Source organism: Stenella coeruleoalba, assembly GCF_951394435.1.
Source record: "Stenella coeruleoalba genome assembly, chromosome: 14".
NCBI classification, from domain to species: Eukaryota; Metazoa; Chordata; class Mammalia; order Artiodactyla; family Delphinidae; genus Stenella; species Stenella coeruleoalba.
Window position 1 is genome coordinate 73912087 of NC_137160.1, and position 23621 is coordinate 73935707.

Here is a 23621-nt window from a genome sequence, read left to right on the forward strand (position 1 = left end):
ATAGCTAAGCTAAATGTGTCATTTTCCACTTTACAAAAGCTCTCTCATACATGTCCTAAACCACATTTTGCTTAATTTTGTGCCACTTGGCCTGATTAGAAAAACAGTTTTGTTACATTTTTCTTAAAATCTTTTTTTTTGGGGGGGAGCACACCATGCAGCTTGTGGGACCAGGGATTGAACCTGGGCCCAGCAGTGAAAGCCCAGAATCCTAACCACTAGGTCACCAGAGAACTCCCTGATTGATTTTTTTTTTAATACCTTAAGTATATACTATTTTTATTTGTCAATTATACCTCAATAAAAGGAAGCGTTTTTTTTTTTTTTTGCTGTACACAGGCCTCTCACTGTTGTGGCCTCTCCCGTTGCGGAGCACAGGCTCCGGACGCGCAGGCTCAGCGGCCATGGCTCACGGGCCCAGCCACTCCGCGGCATGTGGGATCCTCCCGGACCAGGGCTACGAACCCGCGTCCCCTGCATCGGCAGGCAGACTCTCAACCACTGCGCCACGAGGGAGGCCCAAGGAAGCTTTCTGACTTGACTTTTTTGGTATGAATAGTTTTACATAGGATGTATTTTTGTTCTATTTTCACCATTAAATTGTAATTGCCTAGAAAGCCAGAACAGCAAAATAAATACCTTTTGTATAGCAGTGTTTGAACTATTTCCAGCCCCACCAGCAATTTTACCAAGATATGAACATCAGAAAACTCACCTCTAGGCAGGATCCTACCATGCTTAGAATGAATATAGGCTTCAAACAATACTCTGTTTCTTTGACTTTAATAATTAATGCATACCCCCCAAAAGTCTACATTTATCCACTAATCCACATTTAGTCAATTCCTCAGTATTCAAAATTATAATTAAAATAACTACCTAAAAGAAAAGGGAGACCTTTGGGGCAATGTCTAAAATATCTCAATGTATTATATCAAAACGACAAATTTACAAGCAATTCATAGCATTATTCCATCATTTATAGGGGACACCTTTCTTTTTTATTTCAAAGGCTAAGTCACAAAAAATTCAAATCCAACACAGAAAGAGACTGCTCACCTCTGGAGATTTCTGTATGTTCTGGAATACAGCATAGGCAATAAGTGAACTTGAACCTATAACACTGGCAGAGATAAAAGACTATCATTAAACAGGACAATTGGGGCTCCTTTGTTTTTGCTACTTTTTTTTACAGCTTTATTGACATATAATTGATGTAAAATAAACTGCACAAATGTTTTAAAAATATGGAATGCTTCACGAATTTGTGTGTCATCCTTAAGCAGAGGCTATGCTAATCTTCTCTGTATCATTACAATTTTTAGTATATGTGCTACTAAAGTGAGCACTTCACAACTGATTTTGCAAATCAATCCTGTTGACCAAATTGTCCTTTGATTTTCAGATGTTACCCTTCAATCTGTTTTTTTTGTTATTATTGTTGTTGATGTTATTACATTTTATTAATCAGATAATGTCAACATGGTAAAGAACAGCATTTCTAACTAATGAGTAAAAGCAAATCCCCAGGGAAAAAATATATAGAGAGACACTTCAGAATTCTCCAGTTTTGCTTGTCTCCAGTTTTGCTAGTTGTACTAGTTCAAACAGGCACATTACATGAGGTTAAATAAACTTACCTCAGAGTAGCCATAACAAACTGTATCCACTGTATTGCAGGAAATAACTAAATAAAAGAGAAAGTAAGAATAAAATTAAGCCTTTTAAATTTAATATTCAACCTTTCTCTAATTTCACTGTTTGTTAACTATCTGTGCAAAGCACAAACTCTTCAGTGCCTAATCAAAACACACTACAAGTCTGAGAATGAGTAAAAAGGGTGAATAGGCCCCTGGAAAGCCAGGGTGGCTCCTTTCTTCCTCCCTTATTGCTACATTGCTGGGAAACAGTAAGATAAAAAGAACTGACAGGTGGATAGAAAATGACTGAAGGAAAAAAAGACAGTTGTATGAGAAAATTAATAAAGGGAAGAATAAAATGGAAAAGAGGTAGAAAAAGTTAAATTTTAAGAGAGAACAGACAGATATGTGGAAAGAATGGGTAACAGTAAAGGCAAACAAATACTAAATAAAGTTAACTGACAGAGAGCTAGACAGACAGAAAAAACAGAATAGTAAGCAACAGGGGAAAAGGAAGAAGAAAAGTTAGTATGGAAAGAGATGCTGTGAGTGAAAAATACAGAACAGGGAGGAAGGAAGGGGGATCGAAAAACGAAGAGAGGGGCTGCTTCTAGTCTCACCAAGTTCCAATTATCCTCCAAAATGCTAGCCTCCAGTAGGCAGGCCATACGGACTTCAGCCTCAGCTAAATTCAAGCAGCCTGATCCTTCCTGGTCAGGTTCTGAATCCCAAGCAGTAAACAGGTAGCTCCACCCTTAACCCAGCTGGGCTCCTCCCTACCCAATCCTGCCCCGAATCTTGAGGGCAAGGAGAGAAAGTAGCGACAAGTGGAGGAGAAAGCCAAGCAGAAAGAACAAAAATAGAAAGAGCAGGTGACAAGGAAACAAAGTTCTAAAAAGCATTAGGAATTGTAAAAAGGGGCAAGAGGTAGGACTAATAAAAAGTACAGAGAATGAGTTACCATGAAAAGGTAAATAGAGCTGCAAGAGAGAAATAGAATAGAAAAAAGGGAGAGAAAAATAGGGAAGAAGGGAGGTCTGTTTGAAACCTGTCCTGTTTAGGGACAGAAGCCTGTGTTGGGGAAGACAGACTATATATTTACTCAATCAGTAAGTTTTTAGTAATATCTGGAAAAGGTGTGAAGAGAAAGCGTTATTAATGTCTCATAATACGAATGTTTTCTTAAATATTCTGTACCAAAATTCCCACCATAAATATAATAAATGTAATATTATATATTTGTAATATTATATTTGTAGTAATATTACATTTATAAATGTAAATATATTACTAAATTATACAATTCATTGAATATGCTTATGTTTATATATCAACTTTGTGTAAAATGCTGTGTTATGTTAAATATAAAGACAAAAAAGATCAGACCCAGACTTCCAGGAGCTTATAATATAGTAGGAAAAACAGCTTGAATACCAAATCTCAAATAATCTGTACACAAAAATAATATACACTGATTGGCATTTGAACATTATTTGGAAGAACTGATAAAATTTGGACAAAAACTGGGGGAAGGAGAAAGCAGAAGGAAGAAGGTTTCATTTACATAACCATTTATCTTTCATCTAACCATACACTCATACATTTTACAAATATTTATTGATAACATAAATTAGATCATTTGCATGGCTTGAGTAATTTAAATATATTATTCATTTATTCATATGAAATTAAGAATATCATGTGCAGTGGAATACAGGACATTGTTAAGTAGAGGTAGGCTCTAATCACTTTGCTTACATTATTAGATAAACAAATTAAAATACCAGTATATTTCTGGATCAGAAATCCCTACCATAAAATCTTAGGGAGTCTTTTGAGGCCTCTAATCATGTGTCTATCTAATAAGGGTGAGGGGACTAATGACAGTCTCACCAAGTGATAAGAGAATGCTTTTGGACAAAGGACTCTTGTCTCAGTCAAGAACAAATCTCAGATTGTTCAGAGAACAACCATAGCAAATCAGTCTGCTGCTCTTGACAAGAGAACTTTTCTCTTTTGGCATCTATTCTAAAATGTCTTATGCCACCAACCAACATTTGGGGGTTTACTTTTCTATTTTTCTCTCTAAATTAAGCCCCTCCCTTCTGTATATTTAGCACTGTTCCCCTTTGAAGTGTCTTTGGAATCATAATTCTCCCATTTCCTTTTCTACAAGGGCTAATCCAAGCCCAAATGATGAACTGGGTGAAATTTATTTTCAGTTTTGTCTTTTCTTTTTACTTAGCTCCTTAGCAAGCTCAAACACATCTCAGTTCTCAATGTAATGGGCTACTACTATATATTACATATCAATTTCAGTTAACAGATATTCATTAAACTTCTACCATGAGCAAGTTACTGCAGTGGATACAAAGTCAAGAAAAACACCTACGTAGTAAAGTATTTTAATTTAAGTAAAAATAGTACTTAAAGAAAATTTCTAGTAATAATAGCTACCAATTATCAAGTGCTTTCTCTGTAAGCATTTTAATCCTCAACACAACCTTTGAGGTAAGAAGTATTATTCTTATTTAACAGATGAAGAAACTGAGGCTTAAAAAAGTTGTGTCATTTTCCCTCTGGTTACAGAATTATCAAGTGGTAACACCAACATTCAAACTCAGTCAGTCTGATCATAGTTCTCACTCTTAACACATACAGTACTCTTAACAGGAAACTGGTCAATGGGAAAACAGGGAAAGGTAATTTAAAAAATTAATGGGACATCAAAAGAATTATTAGGCAATTGCTTCTTAGATATGACAACAAAAGCACAAACAACAAAAGAAAAAAATAGATAAGTTGGTCTTCTTCAAAATTAGAAACTTTACTGCTTCAAAGGATACCATTAAGAAAGTAAAAAAGACAACCCGCAGAATAGGAGAAAGTATTTGTAAACCATATATCTAATAAGGGGCTTTTATGTAGAATATATAAAGAATTCCTACAACTCAATAACACAACCCAATTTAAAAATGGGCAAAGGTTTGTTTTTTCGTTTTTTGTTTTTTTGGCTGCACCTCACGGCTTGTGGGATCTTAGCTCCCCAACCAGGGATCGAACCCGGGCCCTGGCAGTGAAAGCATCAAACCCTAACCACTGGACTGCAAGGGAATTCTCGGGCAAAGGTTTTAAATTAGAGATTTCTCCCCAAAATGATACGAATAATTAATACACATGAAAAGATGATCAACATCATAAGCCACCAGGGAAATACAAATTAAAATCACGAGATGACATTTCACACCTACTAGGATGGCTATAATAAAAAGACAATAGCAAGTGAATGTTGAGAAATAGGAAACCTCATACACTGCTGTGGAAATATAACATATTGCAGCCACTGGTCAGGGAACTAAGATCCCACATGCTGCGGGGCAACTAAGTCCATGCGCCACAACTACTGAGCTTGTGCGCCTCAACTACAGAGCCCACGTGCTCTGGAGCCTGCGCCACAACTAGAGAAGAGAAAACCCGCACACCACAACTCGAGAGAAGCCAGCGTGCCGCAACAAACAGCTCACATGTCGCAATGAGCGCCACAACGAAAGATCCCACATGCTGCAAGGAAGATCCCACGTACCGCAACAAAGATCCAACGCAGCCAAATAAATTAATTAATTAATTAATTTTTAAAAATGTCCCAAACAGGCAGTTTACAGTGACAGAAAGTAGATTAGTGTTGCCTAGAGCTAGAAAGGTAGTTTGGGAGGGAATGGGGAGTGACTGCTAATGGGCACAGGCTTTCTTTTTAGGATAATAAAAATATTCTAAAATTAGATAATGGTGCTGGTTGTACAATTCTACGAATATACTGGAAACCACTGAATTGTACACTTTAAAAGGATGAATTGTACGGTACGTAAATTATATCTTAATAAAGCTGTTATCCAAAAAAATGACGTTTGGGACAAAAGCAAGGAAGGATATATCCCATTGCTGAAACTCATGGTATAGTGATTAATGGATAACATGTTTCTTTCTCTCCTACTGAAAAGAATAATATTTAGAATAAAAAGTGTAAAACATTGTAAGAGGGAACTGAAGATAAAGATTGTAAGAGAGCATCTGACTGCTCTAAATGAATACAGTACTCCTGGCCTGGACAAATTACACTCCAGGGCTTTGGTAAAACTTGCAGGTTAACCCAATAAACCATTGAATGAAATCTGAGAGTTCATGTAAAACTGGAAAAATTGCTAGAAATTGTAGAAATTGCTAGAAGTTGTAGAAATTGTAGAAAGCTGTTGATATCTAAAAATTTTTTATAAGGAGAAAGGATAGTAGAATCTGCAAAGATCTTAGTATTTATCTCAGACAAGATTCTAGAATGAACTATCCAAAAGATGTGTTTTTATCAATTTATTTATCATTGGCTACATTGGGCCTTTGTTGTTGGGTCTTACTTGCTGCACACGGGCTTTCTCTAGTTGTGGCAAGTGGGGGCTACTCTTCGATGCAGTGCACAGGTTTCTCATTGCAGTGGCTTCTCTTGTTGCAGAGCTTGGGCTCTAGGCGTGCGGGCTTCAGAAGTTGTGGCACATGGGCTCTGTAGTTGTGGCTTGCGGGCTCTAGAGCACAGGCTCAACAGTTGTGGCACACGGGCTTAGTTGCTCCACAGCATTTCGGATCTTCCTGGACCAGGGCTCAAACCCGTGTCCCCTGCATTGGCAGGCAGATTCTTAACCACTGTGCCACCAGGGAAGTCCCAAGATGTGTTTTTAAAGAATTAGAAAAAAGTAACCATTAATTCAACATGGATTTATAAAAAAAATCATGCCAGACTAACCCCATTCTCTTTTTGGACAGAATTACTAGACACAGTGTATACGGTATTTTGACAAAACATTTTGTGAGAAATTTCATGATATAAAAATACGAAAATATATTGGGAATTCCCTGGTGGTCCAGTGGTTGGGACTCAGCACTTTCACTACTGGGGCCCAGATTCGATTCCTGGTCGGGGAACTAGGATCCCGTAGGCCGAGCAGTGTGGCCAAAAGAAAAAAAGAAAGAAAGAAAAGAAAAGAAAATGTAGACCAAGTAGAAGCACAATTAAGGGCATTTCTAAATAAACCTAAGGTAGTGCTAACTAATTGATAAATATCAACTTAAAAATGGCTTCTAAAAAAAAAATGGCTTTTAGTGGAGTGAACCAGAATTCTGACTTGACACTGTTCTGTAAAACATTTTCATCAATAACTTGAAAGAAAATACAGTGAGCATATTTATCAAATATGTGTGTTACTTATCTATTGCATCATAACAAATGTCCACAAATTTAGCAGCTTAAAACACACGTATTATCTCACAGCATCTGTGAGTTAGGAGTTCAAGAATAGCTTAGTTGGGTCTTCTGCTTCAGTGTCTCTCACAAGGTTATGACCAAGATGTTGACCAGGGCTGGGTCTCGTCTGAAGGCTCAAATGGAGAAGGATCTGCTTCCAAGTTCATACAGTTGTTGGCCTAATTCAGTTCCTTGAGGGTTGTGGGCCTGAGGGCCTCAGTTCCTAACTAACTCTTGGTGCAAGGCTACACTCAGGTCTTTGCCATGTGGACTTCTGCAAGATGACCTCCTAGCGACATGGAAGTCTCAATCTTATGTAAGCAAATGACTGAAGTGACATCCCATCACCTTTCCTGTATTCTATTCATCATAGATCTTGCCAACACTCAAGGGGAGAGGATTACACAACAGTGTGAATACCAAGAGGCAGGCATCATTGGGGGCTATCTTAGTGTCTGCCCACCACTGTGTGTTTATCCAACATGTCAAATACTTTTCCAATTCAGATAATTTGCAATAGCTCTTCCCTCTCTGGAATGCTCTTCCCCCAGATAATCACATGACTAGCTCCTTCTCATCCTTCAAGCATCAGGTCAAATGTCGTCACCTCAGAGATGGAACATTTATTTAAATTCCAAAATAACTTGTTTGTTTGTGTGCCTATTTCTCCTTACTAGACTGTAACTTCCTTGGGGCCAGGCAACTTATCTGTCTCATTAACCTCAATATCTCTAGTGCCTAAAAGTGACTAAAATAGGCATTCAGTATTTATTGAATGAATGTACCAAAGTTGTGAGGGATAGATCTTATACTTTAGAATAATGAGTTTTATTTAATAATGTAATAATATAAAAGTTAATAGAAATAAATGCAACTATACTGCACTTGGGTCTAAAATATCAACTGGACAGAGATTAGGATGAAATGGTAACCCAATCCCATTTACCATCACATCAAAAAGAATAAAATACCTAGGAATAAACCTATCTAAGGAGGCAAATGACTTGTACTCTGAAAACTAAGACACTGATGAAAGATATCGAAGATGATACAAACAGATGGAAAGTTGTACCATGTTCTTGGATTGCAGGAATCAATACTGTTAAAATAAGCATACTACCCAAGGCAATCTACAGATTCAGTGCAATCCCTATCAAATTACCAATGGCATTTTTCACAGAACTAGAACAAATTTTTTTTAATTTGTATGGAAATACAAAAGACCCCAAATAGCCAAAACAATCTTGAGAAAGAAAAACTAAGCTGGAGGAATCATGCTCCCTGACTTCAGACTATATTACAAAGCTACCATCATCAAAACAATATGGAACAAAAAAGACACACTGATCAATGGAACAGGACACAAAGACCAGAAATAAACGCATGCACTTATGGGCAATTAATCTATGACAAAGGAGGCAAGAATATACAATGGAGAAAAGACAGTTTCTTCAATAAGTGGTGTTGGGAAAACTGGACAGCTACATGTAAATCAATGAAATTAGAATATTCTCTAACACCATACACAAAAGTAAATTCAAAATGGATTAAAGACCTAAATGTAAGACTAGATACTACAAATGCTGGAGACAGTGTGGAGGAAAAGGAATCTTCCTACACTGTTGGTGGGAATGTAAATTGGTGCAGCCACTATGGGGAACAGTATGGAGGTTCCTTAAAAAACTAAAAATAGAGTTACCATATGATCTAGGAATTCCACTCCTGGGCACATATCCAGAGAAAACTCTAATTCGAAAAGATACATGTACCACAATGTTCATAGCAGTGCTGTTTACAATAGTCAAGACATGGAAGCAACCTAAATGTTCATCAAGGGATGAATGGATAAAGAAGATGTGGTATATGTATACAATGGAGTATTAGCCATAAAAAAGAATGAAATAATGCCATTTGCAGCAACATAGATGGACCTAGAGACTATCACACTAAGTGAAGTCAGACAAAGACAAATATATGATACCACTTATATATGAAATCTCAAAAAATGATACAGGGACTTCCCTGGCGGTCCAGTGGTTAAGACTCCATGCATCCACTGCAGGGGGCATGGGTTTAATCCCTGGTTGCGGACTAAGATCCCACATGACGTGACGTGCAGCCAAAAAAAAAAAAAAAAATACAAATGAATTTATTTACGAAACAGAATTACACAGACATAGAAAACAAATTTATGGTTACCAAAGTAGAGAGAGGGGAGAGGGATAAATTAGGAGTTTGGGATTAACATATACACACTACTATATATAAAATAGGTAAACAACAATGTCCTACTGTATAGCACAGGGAACTATATTTAATATCCTGTAATAATCTATAATGGGAAAGAATCTGAAAAAGAATCACTTTGTTGTATACCTGAAACTAACACAACATTGTAAATCAACTATACTTCAATAAGAAGAGAGCAAAATTTTTTTAGAAAAGAAAAAGTTAGCAACATTTTACTTTAAAAATCTAGAGTCATTCTATCCAATAAATATGTAATGTGAGCCATATATGTAACTTAAAAGTTTCTAAAAAACTTTTAAAAAAGTAAACAGAAACAGGTAAAATTAATTTTAATAATATATTTTATTAACCCAAATATTTAAAATTTTGTCATTTCAACATATAATCAATATAAAAATCACTGCAATATTTCACTTTCTTAATTTTGTACTTTGTAATTCAGGGTGTATTTTACACTTATGTCTCAATTCCTGTTAGCCACATTTCAAGAGCTCAGTAGCTACATGTAAATTTATTTATTTATTTATTTATTTATGCATTGGGTCTTCATTTCTGTGCACAGCCCTCCTCTAGTTGTGGCGAGCGGGGGCTACTCTTTGTTGCGGTGCGCAGGCTTCTCATTGTGGTGGCTCCTTTTGTGGCAGACCACAGGCTCTAGGCCCGTGGGTTTCAGTATTTGTGGCATGTGGGCTCAGTAGTTGTGGCTCACAGGCTCTAGAGCACAGGCTCAGTAGTGGCACATGGGCTTAGCTGCTCCGCGGCAGCTAAGATCCTGGGAAGATCCTGGGATCTTCCTGGACCACGGCTTGACCCATGTCCACTGCATTGGCAGGCAGGTTCTTAACCACTGTGCCACCAGGAAAGTCCTACATGTAATATTATAAGTGGCATTTTTATTTACAACTAGGTTGTAGAGGCTCTTGCATTTGAATTTTATCCTGCAGAGGTGCCGTTATAAACTTTTGAGCAAATAAATGACATGACATAATTACCATATAACTCGTCCTTAGTGAGTATGTAGTATATGCCAGGCCCTATTCTAAATGCTTCCTATACATTAATTTAATCCATTCACAATCCTATGAAGCAAGTATTATTATTATCCTTTTACATGATACTATCATGAGTAACATGTTGGCAGTGTGCAGGATAGATTAAAAAGGGAAGAGACTGGCAAGAATTAGGTTATTTTTATTTACTTATTTACATCCCACTTTGACCTAGATAGTATTTCAGGTGGCTTATGACAGTGTATAAGATAAGACAAAACAACATGAATTGAACATGGGACAAAAGGAGAAAGAAAAACATCTCTGCTGAAATGATCTGATCCCTGGATGTTAAAATCTCTATGCATTTTTTTAATGTTACTTTATTGAAAAAACAATATTGAAATAAGAGAAATCTAAAGTAAAAAGTTTGCTGCAATCTCATCTAGTCAAAATGAGTTTTACTTTTGTTACTTTAAGTCTTTGTCCTTATGCATATTCAATTTTTACATGTTTGTAGCAATTCTATAGCTAGTATTTTATATTCTACATTTTTGCTCAACATTATTCCATAATAACCTTTTTTCCTTTTATTAGAGTCTTATTTTCTTTCTCTCCACTCCCCTGAACTGTAACCAATGCAAAAAGCCTGGTATATTTCTCTACATCATTCTCTGTTCTTATTAAAACACACCCAAATATATATATACACATATATATATATACTTCTATACACACACACACACACACATATACAGAGGTTGTTGCAGTGGTATGGTAGGTTTTTTAAAATGGGATCATATATTTCTGTATACATTGCTGTTCTCACCTGTTATTTCAAGGATATCTCTCCACTTTAATATAAATAGTTCTAATCAATTTTGATAGCTGTATAGTATTCCACATAAGAAAATTTATCCAACAATTCCTCTCGTGATGGACATGTAGCCTTTTTTCAGGTTTTGTTTTTAATTTCCTTTATTTATTTTTCATTCTGCAAACAATTCTGTGGTAAACATCCCTACATCCCCGCATATATAATCTCCTTCTTTGCTGATGTTTTTATTACTAAAAGACAGATTCCAGAATGGAACTCTTTTTGTTCCTCAAGTATTTCAAGCTCTTTTTCATTCTGTATTATTTTATTGGTCACACCATGCAGCTTGGGGGATCTTAGTTCCCCCACTACAGATCGAATCCAGGCCCCCAGCAGTGGAACCACAGAGTCCTAACCACTGGACCGCCAGGGAATTCCCTCTTTCTCATTCTAGAACCTTTGCACATACTAGGTTTTTTTCCTAAAATGCTTCCTAACATAGTAATGTGTAATTTAAATTTATTTATATAATTATTTAATGTTTGTTTCATCAATCAAGGGTAAGTTCCTTGAGAGCTGAATCCCATTCATGCTTTAGGTCTTATATCAGCTCAAATATAATTGTTTGTAGAGGTTTTCCATGCACCTCAATGCAAATTTATTCCCCCTATCATATTCTTTCATAAGCCCTCAACTTTTCTTTCTTAGAAATCATCACAATTTGTAATTATATATTTATTTGTATACTTATTTAATGTTGGTCTCTCCTCTAGGACTGCAGAGAGCACATCTATTTTGTTCACCAGTGTAACCCTTGCCTCCAGAAGTGTATGTGGTGTGTAAAAGATGTTCAGTAAATAGTTATTAAACATTGAAAGCTTCTTGGGACTTCCCTGGTGGTCCAGTGGTTAAGAATCTGCCTTCCAATGCAGGGGACACAAGTTCGATCTGTGCTTGGGGAACTAAGATCCCACACGCCATGGGGCAACTAAGCCCGCTCACCGCAACTACTGAGCCCGCACGCCACAACCAGAGAGCCTGAGCGCTCTGAAGCCCACACGCCGGAACTAGAGAGAAGCCCACAAGCGGCGATGAAGAGCCCGCATGCTGCAACAAAAGACCCCACGTGCCGCAACTGAGACCCAATACAGCCAAATAAATAAATAAAATATATTTTTAATTGGTATGATGTGAATAATCCTGCTATTAAAAAATATTGAAAGCTTCTTAAAGGAGGATGGGCTTGGAGAAAATCATACTGTGGAGTAAATTTTCCTTCTATAACAATTTTTTAATGTGAAATCTGCTTTAAGTGTTCATTAAGACATCTATGTCAAAAAAACTAGTGTTAATATCACCAAAACCTTGCAGGGGAAAAGCAATTAGCTCTAAGGGATGGGATAGCTCCAAAGTACAATATGTGATCTAAGAAGGGAATGCAGCAAGGACCAGTGGAATTTTGAGAGACAGCTATGGAATAGTTCCTCTTTCATTGACTTGATTCATTTATTCACAGCACAAGAATGTACTGAGCATCTACCATGTGCCAGACACTGTTCTAGGTGCTGGGGATATAACAGTGAACCAAAAAGACAAAACAAAAATAAAAACAAAAACAAACCCATCCCTCACGGGAAACAGATACTTAGAAAAATAAGCAGGGACTTCCTTAAGTGGTCCAGTGGTTAAGAATCCGCCTTCCAACGCAGGGGACGCAGGTTCAATCCCTGGTCGGGGAACTAAGATCCCACATGCCGTGGGACAACTAAGCCCATGCGCTCTGGAGCCCGTGCACCACAACTAGAGAGCGCATGCGCCAAAACTACTGACCCGCATGCCCTGGAGCCCACAGCCCACAACTAGACAGAAGCCCGCACGCCGCAACGAAGAACCCACGTACCGCCACGAAAGATCCCGTGTGCCACAACTAAGACCCAATGCAACCAAATTAATTAATTTTAAAAAAGAAAATAAGCAAATTATACAGTATGTTAAGCTGAAGAGTGCTATGGAGAAAATAATAACAGAGAGAAGGGAGATGGAAAGCAGGAAGGTATCAGGGAGGAGCAATTTTTTTTTAAGTATGGTCAGGGTAGATCTTAGGAAGCTGACATTGGGTCAAAGACTTGAAGGAAATGAAGGAGCCGGCCATATGAATATCTTGAAGAAAAGTGTTCTAGAGGGAGAAAGCCAGCACAAAGGCTCTGAGGCAGGAACATGCCTTGTGTATATGAGAAATAAAAGATGTCAGTGCGACTGGGGGCTCACCAGCTTGATGATGTTAGAAAAAAAGATGGGAGAATTTATGTATTAGTTGTCTTAGCAGACCATGCCATTTTCCTTCTCCCTTACTCCAGTTGCTACATTGAGTCATATGCACACTCAAGTAACATACCTTGTCATCTCCTCCTTCCTACCTCACCCAGGTGAGCCTTTTGATTTTCCACAACAGAGTCAAGTGTGGGATTTTATGACTTCCTAAATATGGAGAGTTTTACTTGGCTTATTTGTGTAGATTGTTGTTGTCAAGGTCCTGAAGCCAAGAATCTAATTATACCATGAGGTAACTGACTGGGACCAGGGCACTATTAAAAGGCAGCATTAAGATAATTACTGCACTTTTGCAATTCATAACAAAAGTACCAATATTTCCCTTCCCTCTCCAACCAATCCACCTCTTGCACTTTTCTCAAAACCTACTTCTAAACTAATCATGACTAAAAAGTCACTCCTGATCAATCATAGTAACTACTGTAGATGTACTCAATGCATTTATATACTCAGAAGTGGATACTAGCTCCTTATTGACTACAGGACAAAATAGCAATTTCCTAATTTGATTTTCAAGATTCTCCCCTACCTGGGCTTAAAACTGTCTTACTATCTACTGTTTTGAGAACTCCCTCAAGCAAGCCGGTCATTCCCCAAAACATCATGCTCATTTCCACTTCTGCTCTTTTTTCACTTGTTCTCCACCTAAAATGTTCTCCGTTTCCACCTCCTACATGAAGCTTTCTTTAACCACCTTAGCTCACAGTAATTATCCCTTCTTCTAACTTCTATTCATTTGTCTATGTGGTGCATTTTCTTTAATAATTTATTAGGGCAAACTCAAAATAAATTTTTCTGAACCTTCCCAACACACACACACACTGGACTCTCTCAAAATTTCTATCTAAACTGGCTGCCCAGGATTGGCGATTATCTTTGATGACTACTTTATACATACATACATACCTACACACACATTTATTGGACACATGCAATGGTTAACTTGGTGCTAAGCCCCTTATAATGCATTATATAATTTATTCTCTTACAAGCATATCCATTTGTTCAAGTCTTGTGAATTCTACCCTATAAAAGTTTCTCAATTCCAACCTCACCTTTTCATCTTTCTATTAGGTCCTATTACAGGACCTTAATCTCTCCCACCAAGACTATTGCAGTGAACCTCCCTGACCTCAGCTTTCTCCATTCCAATGCATCCCTTTTATTCCCGAGTGACAGCAAATCTAACGTCACTCTCCTAGCTACAGCCTCTGGTGGCTCCAAACCCTTTAGCTTGATAAGACCCTTTACAACGTGCCCATTTAACTTTACAGATTCATCATGCTTTCCCCCTTGCTAGAAATATCCTTTGGTGTTTGCCCTGCAAACACCTCCTCTTCTCTCAAGATCCAGTTCAAAAGTCATCTCCCGTCTATAACTTTCCCTGACATTCCTGAGCAGGGCTGACTGAATCTCCATTTGTGCTTTCACGAGACTGTAATATAGTCTTATTTTCTACCGATTACACTATAATGGTTATATTGCTCTTCCCACGTCTCCTTCCACCACTGAGTTTGTTCAGTACACTGCTATCTCTTTCCTCTTGACTCTGTATTACCGCAGGCAAAAACCAGGATCTGGTGTAAACTATCCTGAACAAACACCTGTTGAAGAGAATTACTAGGATTTAAAAAAAAAATATCTTCAGGGCTTCCCTGGCGGCGCAGTGGTTGGGAGTCTGCCTTTCGATGCAGGGGATGCGGGTTCGTGCCCCCCGGACCCCACATGCCGCGGGGCGGCTGGGCCCGTGAGCCATGGCCGCTGGGCCTGCGCGTCTGGAGCCTGTGCTCCGCGGCGGGAGAGGCCGCAGCGGTGAGAGGCCCGCGTACTGCAAAAAAAAAAAAAAATCTTCAGAGAGCCCAGGACACAGCTCGACGGGTACTCAGCTTTCAGGGAAGCCTGTTTTTATAGGAGCCTGGAGCCTCCCTGGTGAGGCACTCACCACAGAGTAGGTCTCATATCGGACTGGGAAGCGGCAGGAGTGGCCCTGACTGCCATACTGACGAATAGCTGAGTCTCACTTACCACCTCGGGTCGTGGCTAAGGGAGGGAGAGGAGTATGACTGAGGGGTAGTAGCACAGTCAGACTGACAGACTAACCGAAGGTAGCAACAGGTCCCAACCGACTGCCTGACGGACCAAAGGCAGGAAGAAATGACGGCTGGCCTCGTCATCTTCGAAAAAGAGGATAGCCATCGAAGAGCTGCAAGGACGCCAAGCACGCGCTTCACGCCGCGGCTCACGCGGAGAAGGACGGGAAAAGAGCAGGCTGGTAGCAAGCCTCGCTGAGTGCGCGTGCGCGGCAGTCTCTCCTTCCTCCTCTTCTTCCTCCCCTCCCCCAGCCTCCCCGGCACTGCCGTCCAACCCCCACACTGCCACGCGGCCAGGCCCGCTCTCCCTAGGCCTGCTGGGGCTTCGCCGAGTGCGCACGCGCGGCAGCTCCATTTCCCCGCCCCTCACGTGGCTCCTCCCTCTCACCACGCCGGCCTGGCTGTACACGTGAGCGCACCCGTGCCCGCCTTCCTAGCCACGTGACTCCCGGCTCCGCGCTTGCTCCACTACAGCCTTCCTATCCCTTACTGCCAGAATCCGGCGTTATGGCTGCCGCCGTTCCCCGCGCCGCTTCTCTCTCCCAATTGTTTCCCCTTCTCCTGTTCCTCCTGCTCCTCTCTGCTCCGCAAGGAGGCAGCGGCCTGCACACCAAGGGCGCCCTTCCCCTGGATACAATCACTTTCTACAAGGTAACGGGGCGGGGGACATCGCGCACAGGTGCAGCCAGACTGCCCAGGGGAGCGCGCATCCGTGGGGGACACAGGGGACAGAGAGCTGGCAGGAGGTGGTCTGTAGCGACAATCCCGTGACTTCCCACCGTCCTGTAGGACTGGTGGAATCTGGGCCGAGGCCGTATCATGACCATGGAGCATACGTGTTCCAGGGTCCTCGCGCACCTTTGCAGTATTTGCACTTGCTTCCTCTTTTGCAAGAGAACTGCAGAGGTGCAGCCGAGGGAGCCGGGTGCCTCTTCCCGTCGCATATGGGAAGAGGGCGGTGCCGGGCGAGATCCAATCCTCAAATCCCAAGTAGGAGACTCGGAGGGCGGTACTAGGCGGACGCCACCCGTCTGTGGTGGGGCAAGGTTGGAAACGGGGCTCGTTAGCCTGCGTTTCAGCGCCCCTCTCCCTTTGGCTTGGCTTGGATTGCAGCCACTGTCCAGATATTCTGCGTCTCCTTAAAAAGTGCTAGGGTTAAGAATAAGCTTCGGTTCAACCACCCTACAGTGAGTGTCTTGGGCCTGGTGACAAATCAAATCGGGTCGAGACATGGAAGGAAGGATTCGCCTCTACCCCCGCCTTCATATTTACAGAATTGGGGTCTTGGCCTCGGTAAATGGACGTTGGAAATATTGAAGGCTGAATGCAGTCCCAATCCCTTAATTTTACACCCACTGGCACCTTTTTAACTTCGCCCATGAGATGGGCAATCTAAGTGTTGAGATTTATTAATTTATTTTCTTAATTTGTACCCACTGCTGGGAAGTGAACCAAGAAGTGAAACCAAGAAGTGGAGCTCTAAATCTCTAAATCTATCTCAAGTGGTTTAACTACTCTTCGTATTTTCAAAAGGGTTCCTTGTGAGTTGGCACCTGTGGCTCATTGAATGCAAAGTTTCAAGAATTTAAAACTTTGCTGGTTGTCAGGCACACACCCCACAGCACCCTTTGCTTTAGGGGGCTTTCCTGGCAAAGTGACACCCCTGCCACCCAACATGGATATGGGGTAACATCACAGACCACATGTGACTTAGAGGGAAACTGCACTGTAACAGTAGTAGTATTTCCTAATCAATTGGTGTGCTTCCATCTTTACAGCTACCACCCTAGTCTAGGCTATGGTTATGTAGCCTCCTCACTAGCCTCCCTGTTTTCACTCTGGAGCCTCTCAGTCCAGTAGCCTAAGTCCTACATGATCTGACCCTTGCTTCCCTCTCCTCTCATCTCCTAATCATTCTCCTCTTTGTGCCCTCTGCTCCAACCACATATGCCGTGCCCTCTGTCCTTTGGCTGTTCCTAGCTCAGTACTGCCTTAGGCCCTTTGTACTGGCAGTTCTTTGTGACTAGAACATTCTTTGCCCAATCTTTGAAAGGCTGGTTGCTCCTCGTTGTTCAGGCTTGGGTTAAATGTTACCTTCTCAGATTTCCCCCTCCCCCAGTCTAAAGTGCCAGTCACATTACCCTGTTTGATTTCTCTGTAGAGCACTCATCACTGATTTTTTTTTCTTGTCTAGTGTATTGTGTCCCACACTAGGATATTATATGCTTGTGAAGAACTACCTTGTGTATCTTGTTCACTGATCATCTGCACAACCTAGGAGGTTACCTGTTACATAGAAGATGCTCAATAATAATTTGTCGAATGAATGAACAAATGTTTTCTCCAGTCCCTTTCTAAATCTCACTCTCTTCCTTCACTATTGAACAAAAGGGGAGCTTCCTAGGGTTACCATATCCAGGAGACTTGTTCCGTGCTTTGCCTTTCAGAGATTTCCAGTGTCTTTTTTTGTTTCTTGCCCTTTACCATCACTAAAAATGAGAAACCCTGTCTGTTTTCTTTACTGCTGTGTTCAATTAGAACAGTGCCTGGCACATGTTAGGTCCTCACTACCTTTTTATTGAATGAATGAATGAATAATGAATTCATCTATACATTGAAGAAGCAAGTCAACTAAATGTAGTTTATGGTGGAGCTGATTCCTCAAGGATGAAGAAAGGAGAGACTTCTATTTCTTTCTCTTTTTTTTGGCCGCGCTGTGCCACATGTGGGATCTTAGTTCCCTGACCAGGGATCGAACCCGTGCCCGCTACATTGGAAGCACGGAGTCTTAACCACTGGATCACCAGGAAAGTCCCGAGAGAGATTTCTAAAGCAGTTAAGAGGTACAGGTTGAGTAAAAGAACAAGAAAAAATTAGCTGTGCAAATGTTTGCCATTCAAAACCATTCTGCTGATGGCTAAGAATGGTGAAAATAAAAGATGAAGGCCTCTCAATTCTATTTCAGTGTTACACCACTGTATGATTATTAATATTATTTCATAATATAAATGTAGGCCCCTTGAAGTTAGGTTTTCATGTGTTCTTTTATAAAATTTTCCTGGACATGTAGCATCTGCTATCAAAGCCTGCCCTGGTTTTGTTCATTTATCAGATATTTTCAGAGCATCTGCCACATGTCAGGGCACTGTTGGGCACTAGGGATAATACAGCAGAAAACAGGTCAGAGACGGTCCTTATTCTCATAAATTATATTTTAGTGGAGAGGACCGACAATAAGCAGATAAGGATTTCAGAGAGTGATTAATGCAGTGAAGAAAGTCGAGGGCAGTAGCCTGCTAGAGTATGATGGAAATGAAGCAGAATTAGATGGTATGAGTGGGGAAGGCCTCTCCGTTAGGAGATGACATTTGAACTGAGCTTTGACAACCATGGAAAGAACCAGGGAAAGGGCACTCTAGCCAGCAGAGACAGCAAATGAAAAGGCCCTGAGTGGGAATGTTTGGTGCGTTGAACTGAAATAAGGCCAAATGGGCCAGAGGGATGTGATCTGATTTATATTTTTAAGTCTTCCCTGCTCTTAGACTCCAGAACTCAGAATTTTTGGGGTCAGTGACCACTTAAGGATTACCTGTTCTGGTCCCTTCTCCCTCTTCCCTTGTGTCCTCTGGTACTGTTAAATATTTTTTAAAACCTAAAACGAAATGGACAGCAACCCACAGTAAGAAACAAGGACTAACAAAAACTGGACTGATGTCAGCTTGACTTAATTATGGCAGGGATTGCCTGTGATGAAAAATTAACCCGTAGTGATGACTTTGATTAGAAAAAATAAAAGTTGTAGGAGGAGGGGAGGCAGTACTACCAACCAGAGGCAGCTTATTAGATAAAATCTATGCATTAGGGGCTTCCCTGGTGGTGCAGTGGTTGAGAGTCCGCCTGCCGATGCAGGGGACACGGGTTCATGCCCCGGTCCGGGAATATCCCACATGCCGCAGAGCGGCTGGGCCCGTGAGCCATGGTCGCTGAGCCTGCGCGTCCGGAGCCTGTGCTCCGCATTGGGAGAAACCACGACAGTGAGAGGCCCGCGTACTGCAAAAAAAAAAAAAAAAAGAGTAGAGCAACTGAAAATCTATGCATTGGGTGAAACCATCAAAATGAAGTTTTAGAATTCCTCAATAAGTTAAATACAGAATTGCTATATGACCCTGCAGTTCCACTCCTAGATATATTCCCAAAAGAGATGAAAACAGGTGTTCAAACAAAAACTTGTACACAAATGTTTATAACAGCACTATTCACAAATAACCAAAAGGTGGAAACAACCCAAATGTCCACCTACTGGTGAATGGGTAAACAAAGTATGATATATCCATACAATGGAATATTTGGCCATAAAAAGGAATGAAATACTGATGCATGCTACAACATGAATGAATCTTGAAAACATTATGCTAAGTGAAAGAAACTAGACACAAAAGGTCACTTATTGTATGAGTTCATCAGAATAGACAAATCCATACAGACAGAAAGCAGATTAGTGGTTGCCGGGGGCTGGGGGAAGGAGGATTGGGGAATGACTGCTTAATGGATACGTGGTTCCTTTTCGGGTGATGAAAATGTTCTGGAACTAGATGTTAGTGATGGTTGTGCAACACAGTTAATGTAATAAATCCCTGTGATGTAAATTTTACCATAATTGAAATAGAAGTCTGGATCCTGGCAGTTTAGGTCTTAGAGATCTAACTTCAAGGAAACTAGTTTAGGGAGGGGACATTGTCCCAAGCCTGGCCTCTCAGCAACTTCCTATGAGCCCTGAAATTGCAGAGTGCAAACTCTGGACTCCCTAGCCAGAGCATCCTCCGTGGTGCCAACTCCTTTATAGACGGTTGTTTGGTTTGGCTCAGATTTCTGGTTCATTGCCAGAGAAAGGCCCCTGGGATGATGGGCACGACAGGGGCCAACGTAAAGTGGCTAAGGATGCGTTTCCTTAGCCTTACCAAAAGGGCCACTGGAGGAGAAGGCCTTAGTACATCTATAGCATTGTTTGTTCCAGACAGTTTGATTAGTGTGAGCAACTACTTAATGGGGTACTCAGTAGTAGACACTGTCAAATTGTTAAGTGAATCAATGGGTGAATGAATGAATGAAGGTTAGTATATGAGAGCTTGTCTCCCTTGTGGGCTTGTTTTCCACTCTGTTTCTTAAACAGGGGTCCCTTGGGAAAGGGAATTAGCCCCAGAGGCCCTTGGGAACCCCCACTTGCTCAGCTCTGTATGCCCTCAGGTCATTCCCAAAAGCAAGTTCGTCTTGGTGAAGTTTGACACCCAGTACCCGTACGGTGAGAAGCAGGATGAGTTCAAGCGTCTGGCTGAAAACTCGGCTTCCAGCGATGATCTCTTGGTGGCAGAGGTGGGGATCTCAGGTATGGATAAGTCTGGGATGACTGAGGAGGGCAGAGAGGGAGGAAACTAGGAATTATTTCCCTACTTATAGGGGGAATACCCAGTGCCTTTCTGTCTGAGCCACACATGAGGAGTATAAATGGGGTCATGTCCTCAAGGAGTCTGGTACCCACAGTAAGCTTAGCTTGAGCAGATTCTGCGACCACAGAACCTCAGCTCAGCCTTGCAGGTGCCTGAGGGGAGGGAATTCACCATCCTTCACCCTTCACCCACACTGACATCAAACTTATTGTGAGAGCTTGGAGCTTTCCTTGCAGGGGACTGTAGTCAGAGGGGGGGTGCCTTGCCTCCCAGGGGACAGCGTAGTCAGTTTTTCCATCTTCATGTCAGCTCTTTTGTACCAAAACTATTGGGTTTGGGCTTTAGCTCAAATCCACCAGAGCTGCCACTAAACCAAGGGTAGCTCTCAATGATAGGGACAACTTTAATACATAGTTGCCAACATTTAGTGGTTTTTCAGTCTGTAAAGATGTACACAGACATTGCATTTTTAATCTTCACTTGAACCTCGCCTGAGAAGCGAGATGCATTATCTCCTTTTTATACTTGAGGAAAACTGAAGCTCAAGGAGCTTAAATGATTTGTCTCAGGCTGTGGGGTAGCAAGGGGCTCATGCAGAACTCCTCCTAAGTGTGTATTCTTAGGAGGAATGCAGTAGGTTCTTCCCTCTCTGCTTCCTCCCAGCTGAGATGCCACAGTTCCCTAGTGAGCTCTTGAGTCTGGTCTTGGATAGAGGTAGCTGTCACACTTCTTCAGGGCAGTTGATCAAGTCTAACTCAACTGTGAGTCCACTCCTTTGGGGCTTTAATAATATTAACAATAGCTGACATTTCTGAAATGTTTATTATGTGCCAGGCCACTGTGCTAAGTGTTTTACATGTATGTCATCCTGTGGCAACTCTGTGAAGAAAGTTTTATGACTCCCCAAATGAAGAAACAGATGCTTAGAGTAACTTGCTCAAGATTATAAAGTGCCAGAACTAGGATTGGAACCCCACACTTCCTTTACTACTACCCAGTAATAGGTGGTCTTGGCCATTTCTTCTTGGCCAGGTGTAAGAAACCAGTTATAGCCCTTGGGGCTGCTGCTGCCTTTTGGGAAAGACATAGCAAATACTAACAGCTACCACATATTAAACACTTAACTCTGCCGGGTTAAGTGCACATATCCCCTCATTGGGTCCTCCCAACAGCCCTCAAGTGGTAGGGACTGAGTTCGTTACCTACCACATATTCACTAAGCTCCAGCCAGACTACGCTTTGTAATCCTTAAATATACCCAGCTCTTTCCTGCCTCAGAGCTTTTGCACTTGCAGTCCTTTCTGCCTGAGACACTCTTCCCACAAATTGACGTGTCTGCTATTGATGTCTCTGATATGTCTCCTACATATTCAGGTCCCTCAGTTCATGTCATCTTCACAGGGAGGCCTTCCATGACCGACCGAAGTGGGCCGTCTCACCCAGTCACTGTGTCATATCACCATTTTATTTTCGTCATAGCACTAATCACTTTGGTTCATTTGTTTATTATCTCTCTTCTCACTTTTTGAAGAGTATGAGCTCTTTGAGGTCAGCAAGCTTGATACTCTTAATCACTCTAAATCACAACTAAGTCCCCAGCACTTAGAACAGTCCCTGGCACATAGTGGGCATATAATAAATATGCAGAATTCCTCTTTTTCAGATGAGGAAAATGAAGTTCAGAGAGATTAAAGGATTTGACTAATGCCACATGGCTAGGAAGTAGCAGAGGAGGAATTCAAACAGCCGAGATTCTTCTTCCCCTCAGCTCAGATAGGCTTCACAGCAACCTCCTGCCATACCTTCCTCATGTTTTATTCCTCATTTCTGGTTTCTACTCACAGATTATGGTGACAAGCTGAATATGGAGCTGAGTGAGAAATACAAGCTGGACAAGGAGAACTACCCAGTCTTCTACCTCTTCCGGGATGGGGACTTTGAGAACCCAGTCCTATATAGTGGGGCAGTTAAGGTTGGAGCCATTCAGCGCTGGCTAAAGGGGCATGGGGTTTACCTAGGTATGCCTGGTTGCCTGCCTGCATATGACACCCTTGCTGGAGAGTTCATCAGGGCCTCTGGTATGGAGGCCCGCCAGGCCCTCTTGAAGCAGGGGCAGGACAACCTTGCAAGTGTGAAGGAGGCTGAGAAGAAGTGGGCTGAGCAATACCTTAAGATCATGGGAAAGATCTTAGACCAAGGTGAGGACTTCCCAGCCTCAGAGATGACCCGGATCACCAAGCTGATTGAGAAGAACAAGATGAGTGATGGGAAGAAGGAAGAGCTCCAGAAGAGCCTAAACATTTTGACTGCCTTCCAGAAGAAGGGGGCCGAGAAGCAGGAGCTATGAAGAGGCACTCCAGGGTTTTCAAGGGTTTGGTGGGGTGGGGAGGGGTAAGCTACCTGCTGGCTGTGAGACCCTCCTGGGATATAAGGGAGTGGTAGGAAAAGTGGCACTAAACCAGAAATCTGAGTATGCCCAGATATTGATGCTGGTGTGACTATGCTTGGAACATCGCTGTAACCAGTCTGGTATAGCTGGTACGTTTACTCAGATGGCTTGTGAAATTCCCCCTCAGAAGGAACTGGTGCTATAAAGAAGAGTGTACTGCCCAGGTTTTTGATAGATATAATTCTGATTCAATTAAAGTTTCTGTGTTTTGGTTAAAAGGACCTGAAGCCATTCAGTTTTCTTTTACAAATTATACTTTGGCCTATGACCTGCTTTCTCCTTTGAATTTATTTTTTAATCTAAGGTGGTGTGGACTCTGCTCTA

The 23621-nt window shown here is 41.3% G+C and overlaps 2 protein-coding genes across 5 annotated transcripts in view; one reads left to right on the forward strand and one right to left on the reverse strand.

Moving 5' to 3' along the window:
- Positions 1-16300, reverse strand: part of TMEM116 (transmembrane protein 116) — a 135857-nt gene extending 119557 nt beyond the window's left edge. For 2 of the 4 annotated variants that reach the window (XM_079942599.1, XM_079942598.1), the window contains exons 1-3: positions 15415-15868; positions 1641-1687; positions 1060-1123 (exon numbers count right to left, since the gene is read on the reverse strand). In XM_079942599.1, the coding sequence (XP_079798725.1) occupies positions 1060-1123; positions 1641-1687; positions 15415-15759 (456 nt within the window). In that variant the 5' untranslated portion in view covers positions 15760-15868. Of the gene's footprint in view, positions 1-1059; positions 1124-1640; positions 1688-2260; positions 2353-15414; positions 15869-16262 lie in introns of those variants that run through there. The other 2 variants (XM_079942601.1, XM_079942600.1) reach the window with 2 other exon arrangements.
- ERP29 (endoplasmic reticulum protein 29) lies at positions 15825-23509 on the forward strand. Its single transcript, XM_079942602.1, has 3 exons — positions 15825-16055; positions 20649-20787; positions 22693-23509. The coding sequence occupies exons 1-3, from the start codon at positions 15912-15914 to the stop codon at positions 23193-23195; spliced, it is 786 nt and encodes a 261-aa protein (XP_079798728.1). The 5' UTR covers positions 15825-15911; the 3' UTR covers positions 23196-23509.
- The last annotated feature ends 112 nt before the right edge of the window (positions 23510-23621 follow it).

Excerpts from the sequence above, each read along its gene's own strand:
- ERP29 (XM_079942602.1), top strand. The coding sequence starts at position 15,912 with ATGGCTGCCGCCGTTCCCCGCGCCGCTTCTCTCTCCCAATTGTTTCCC. Across the intron at positions 16,056-20,648 it reads ATACAATCACTTTCTACAAG|GTCATTCCCAAAAGCAAGTT; the intron begins GTAACGGGGCGG and ends GTATGCCCTCAG. Across the intron at positions 20,788-22,692 it reads GGCAGAGGTGGGGATCTCAG|ATTATGGTGACAAGCTGAAT; the intron begins GTATGGATAAGT and ends TTCTACTCACAG.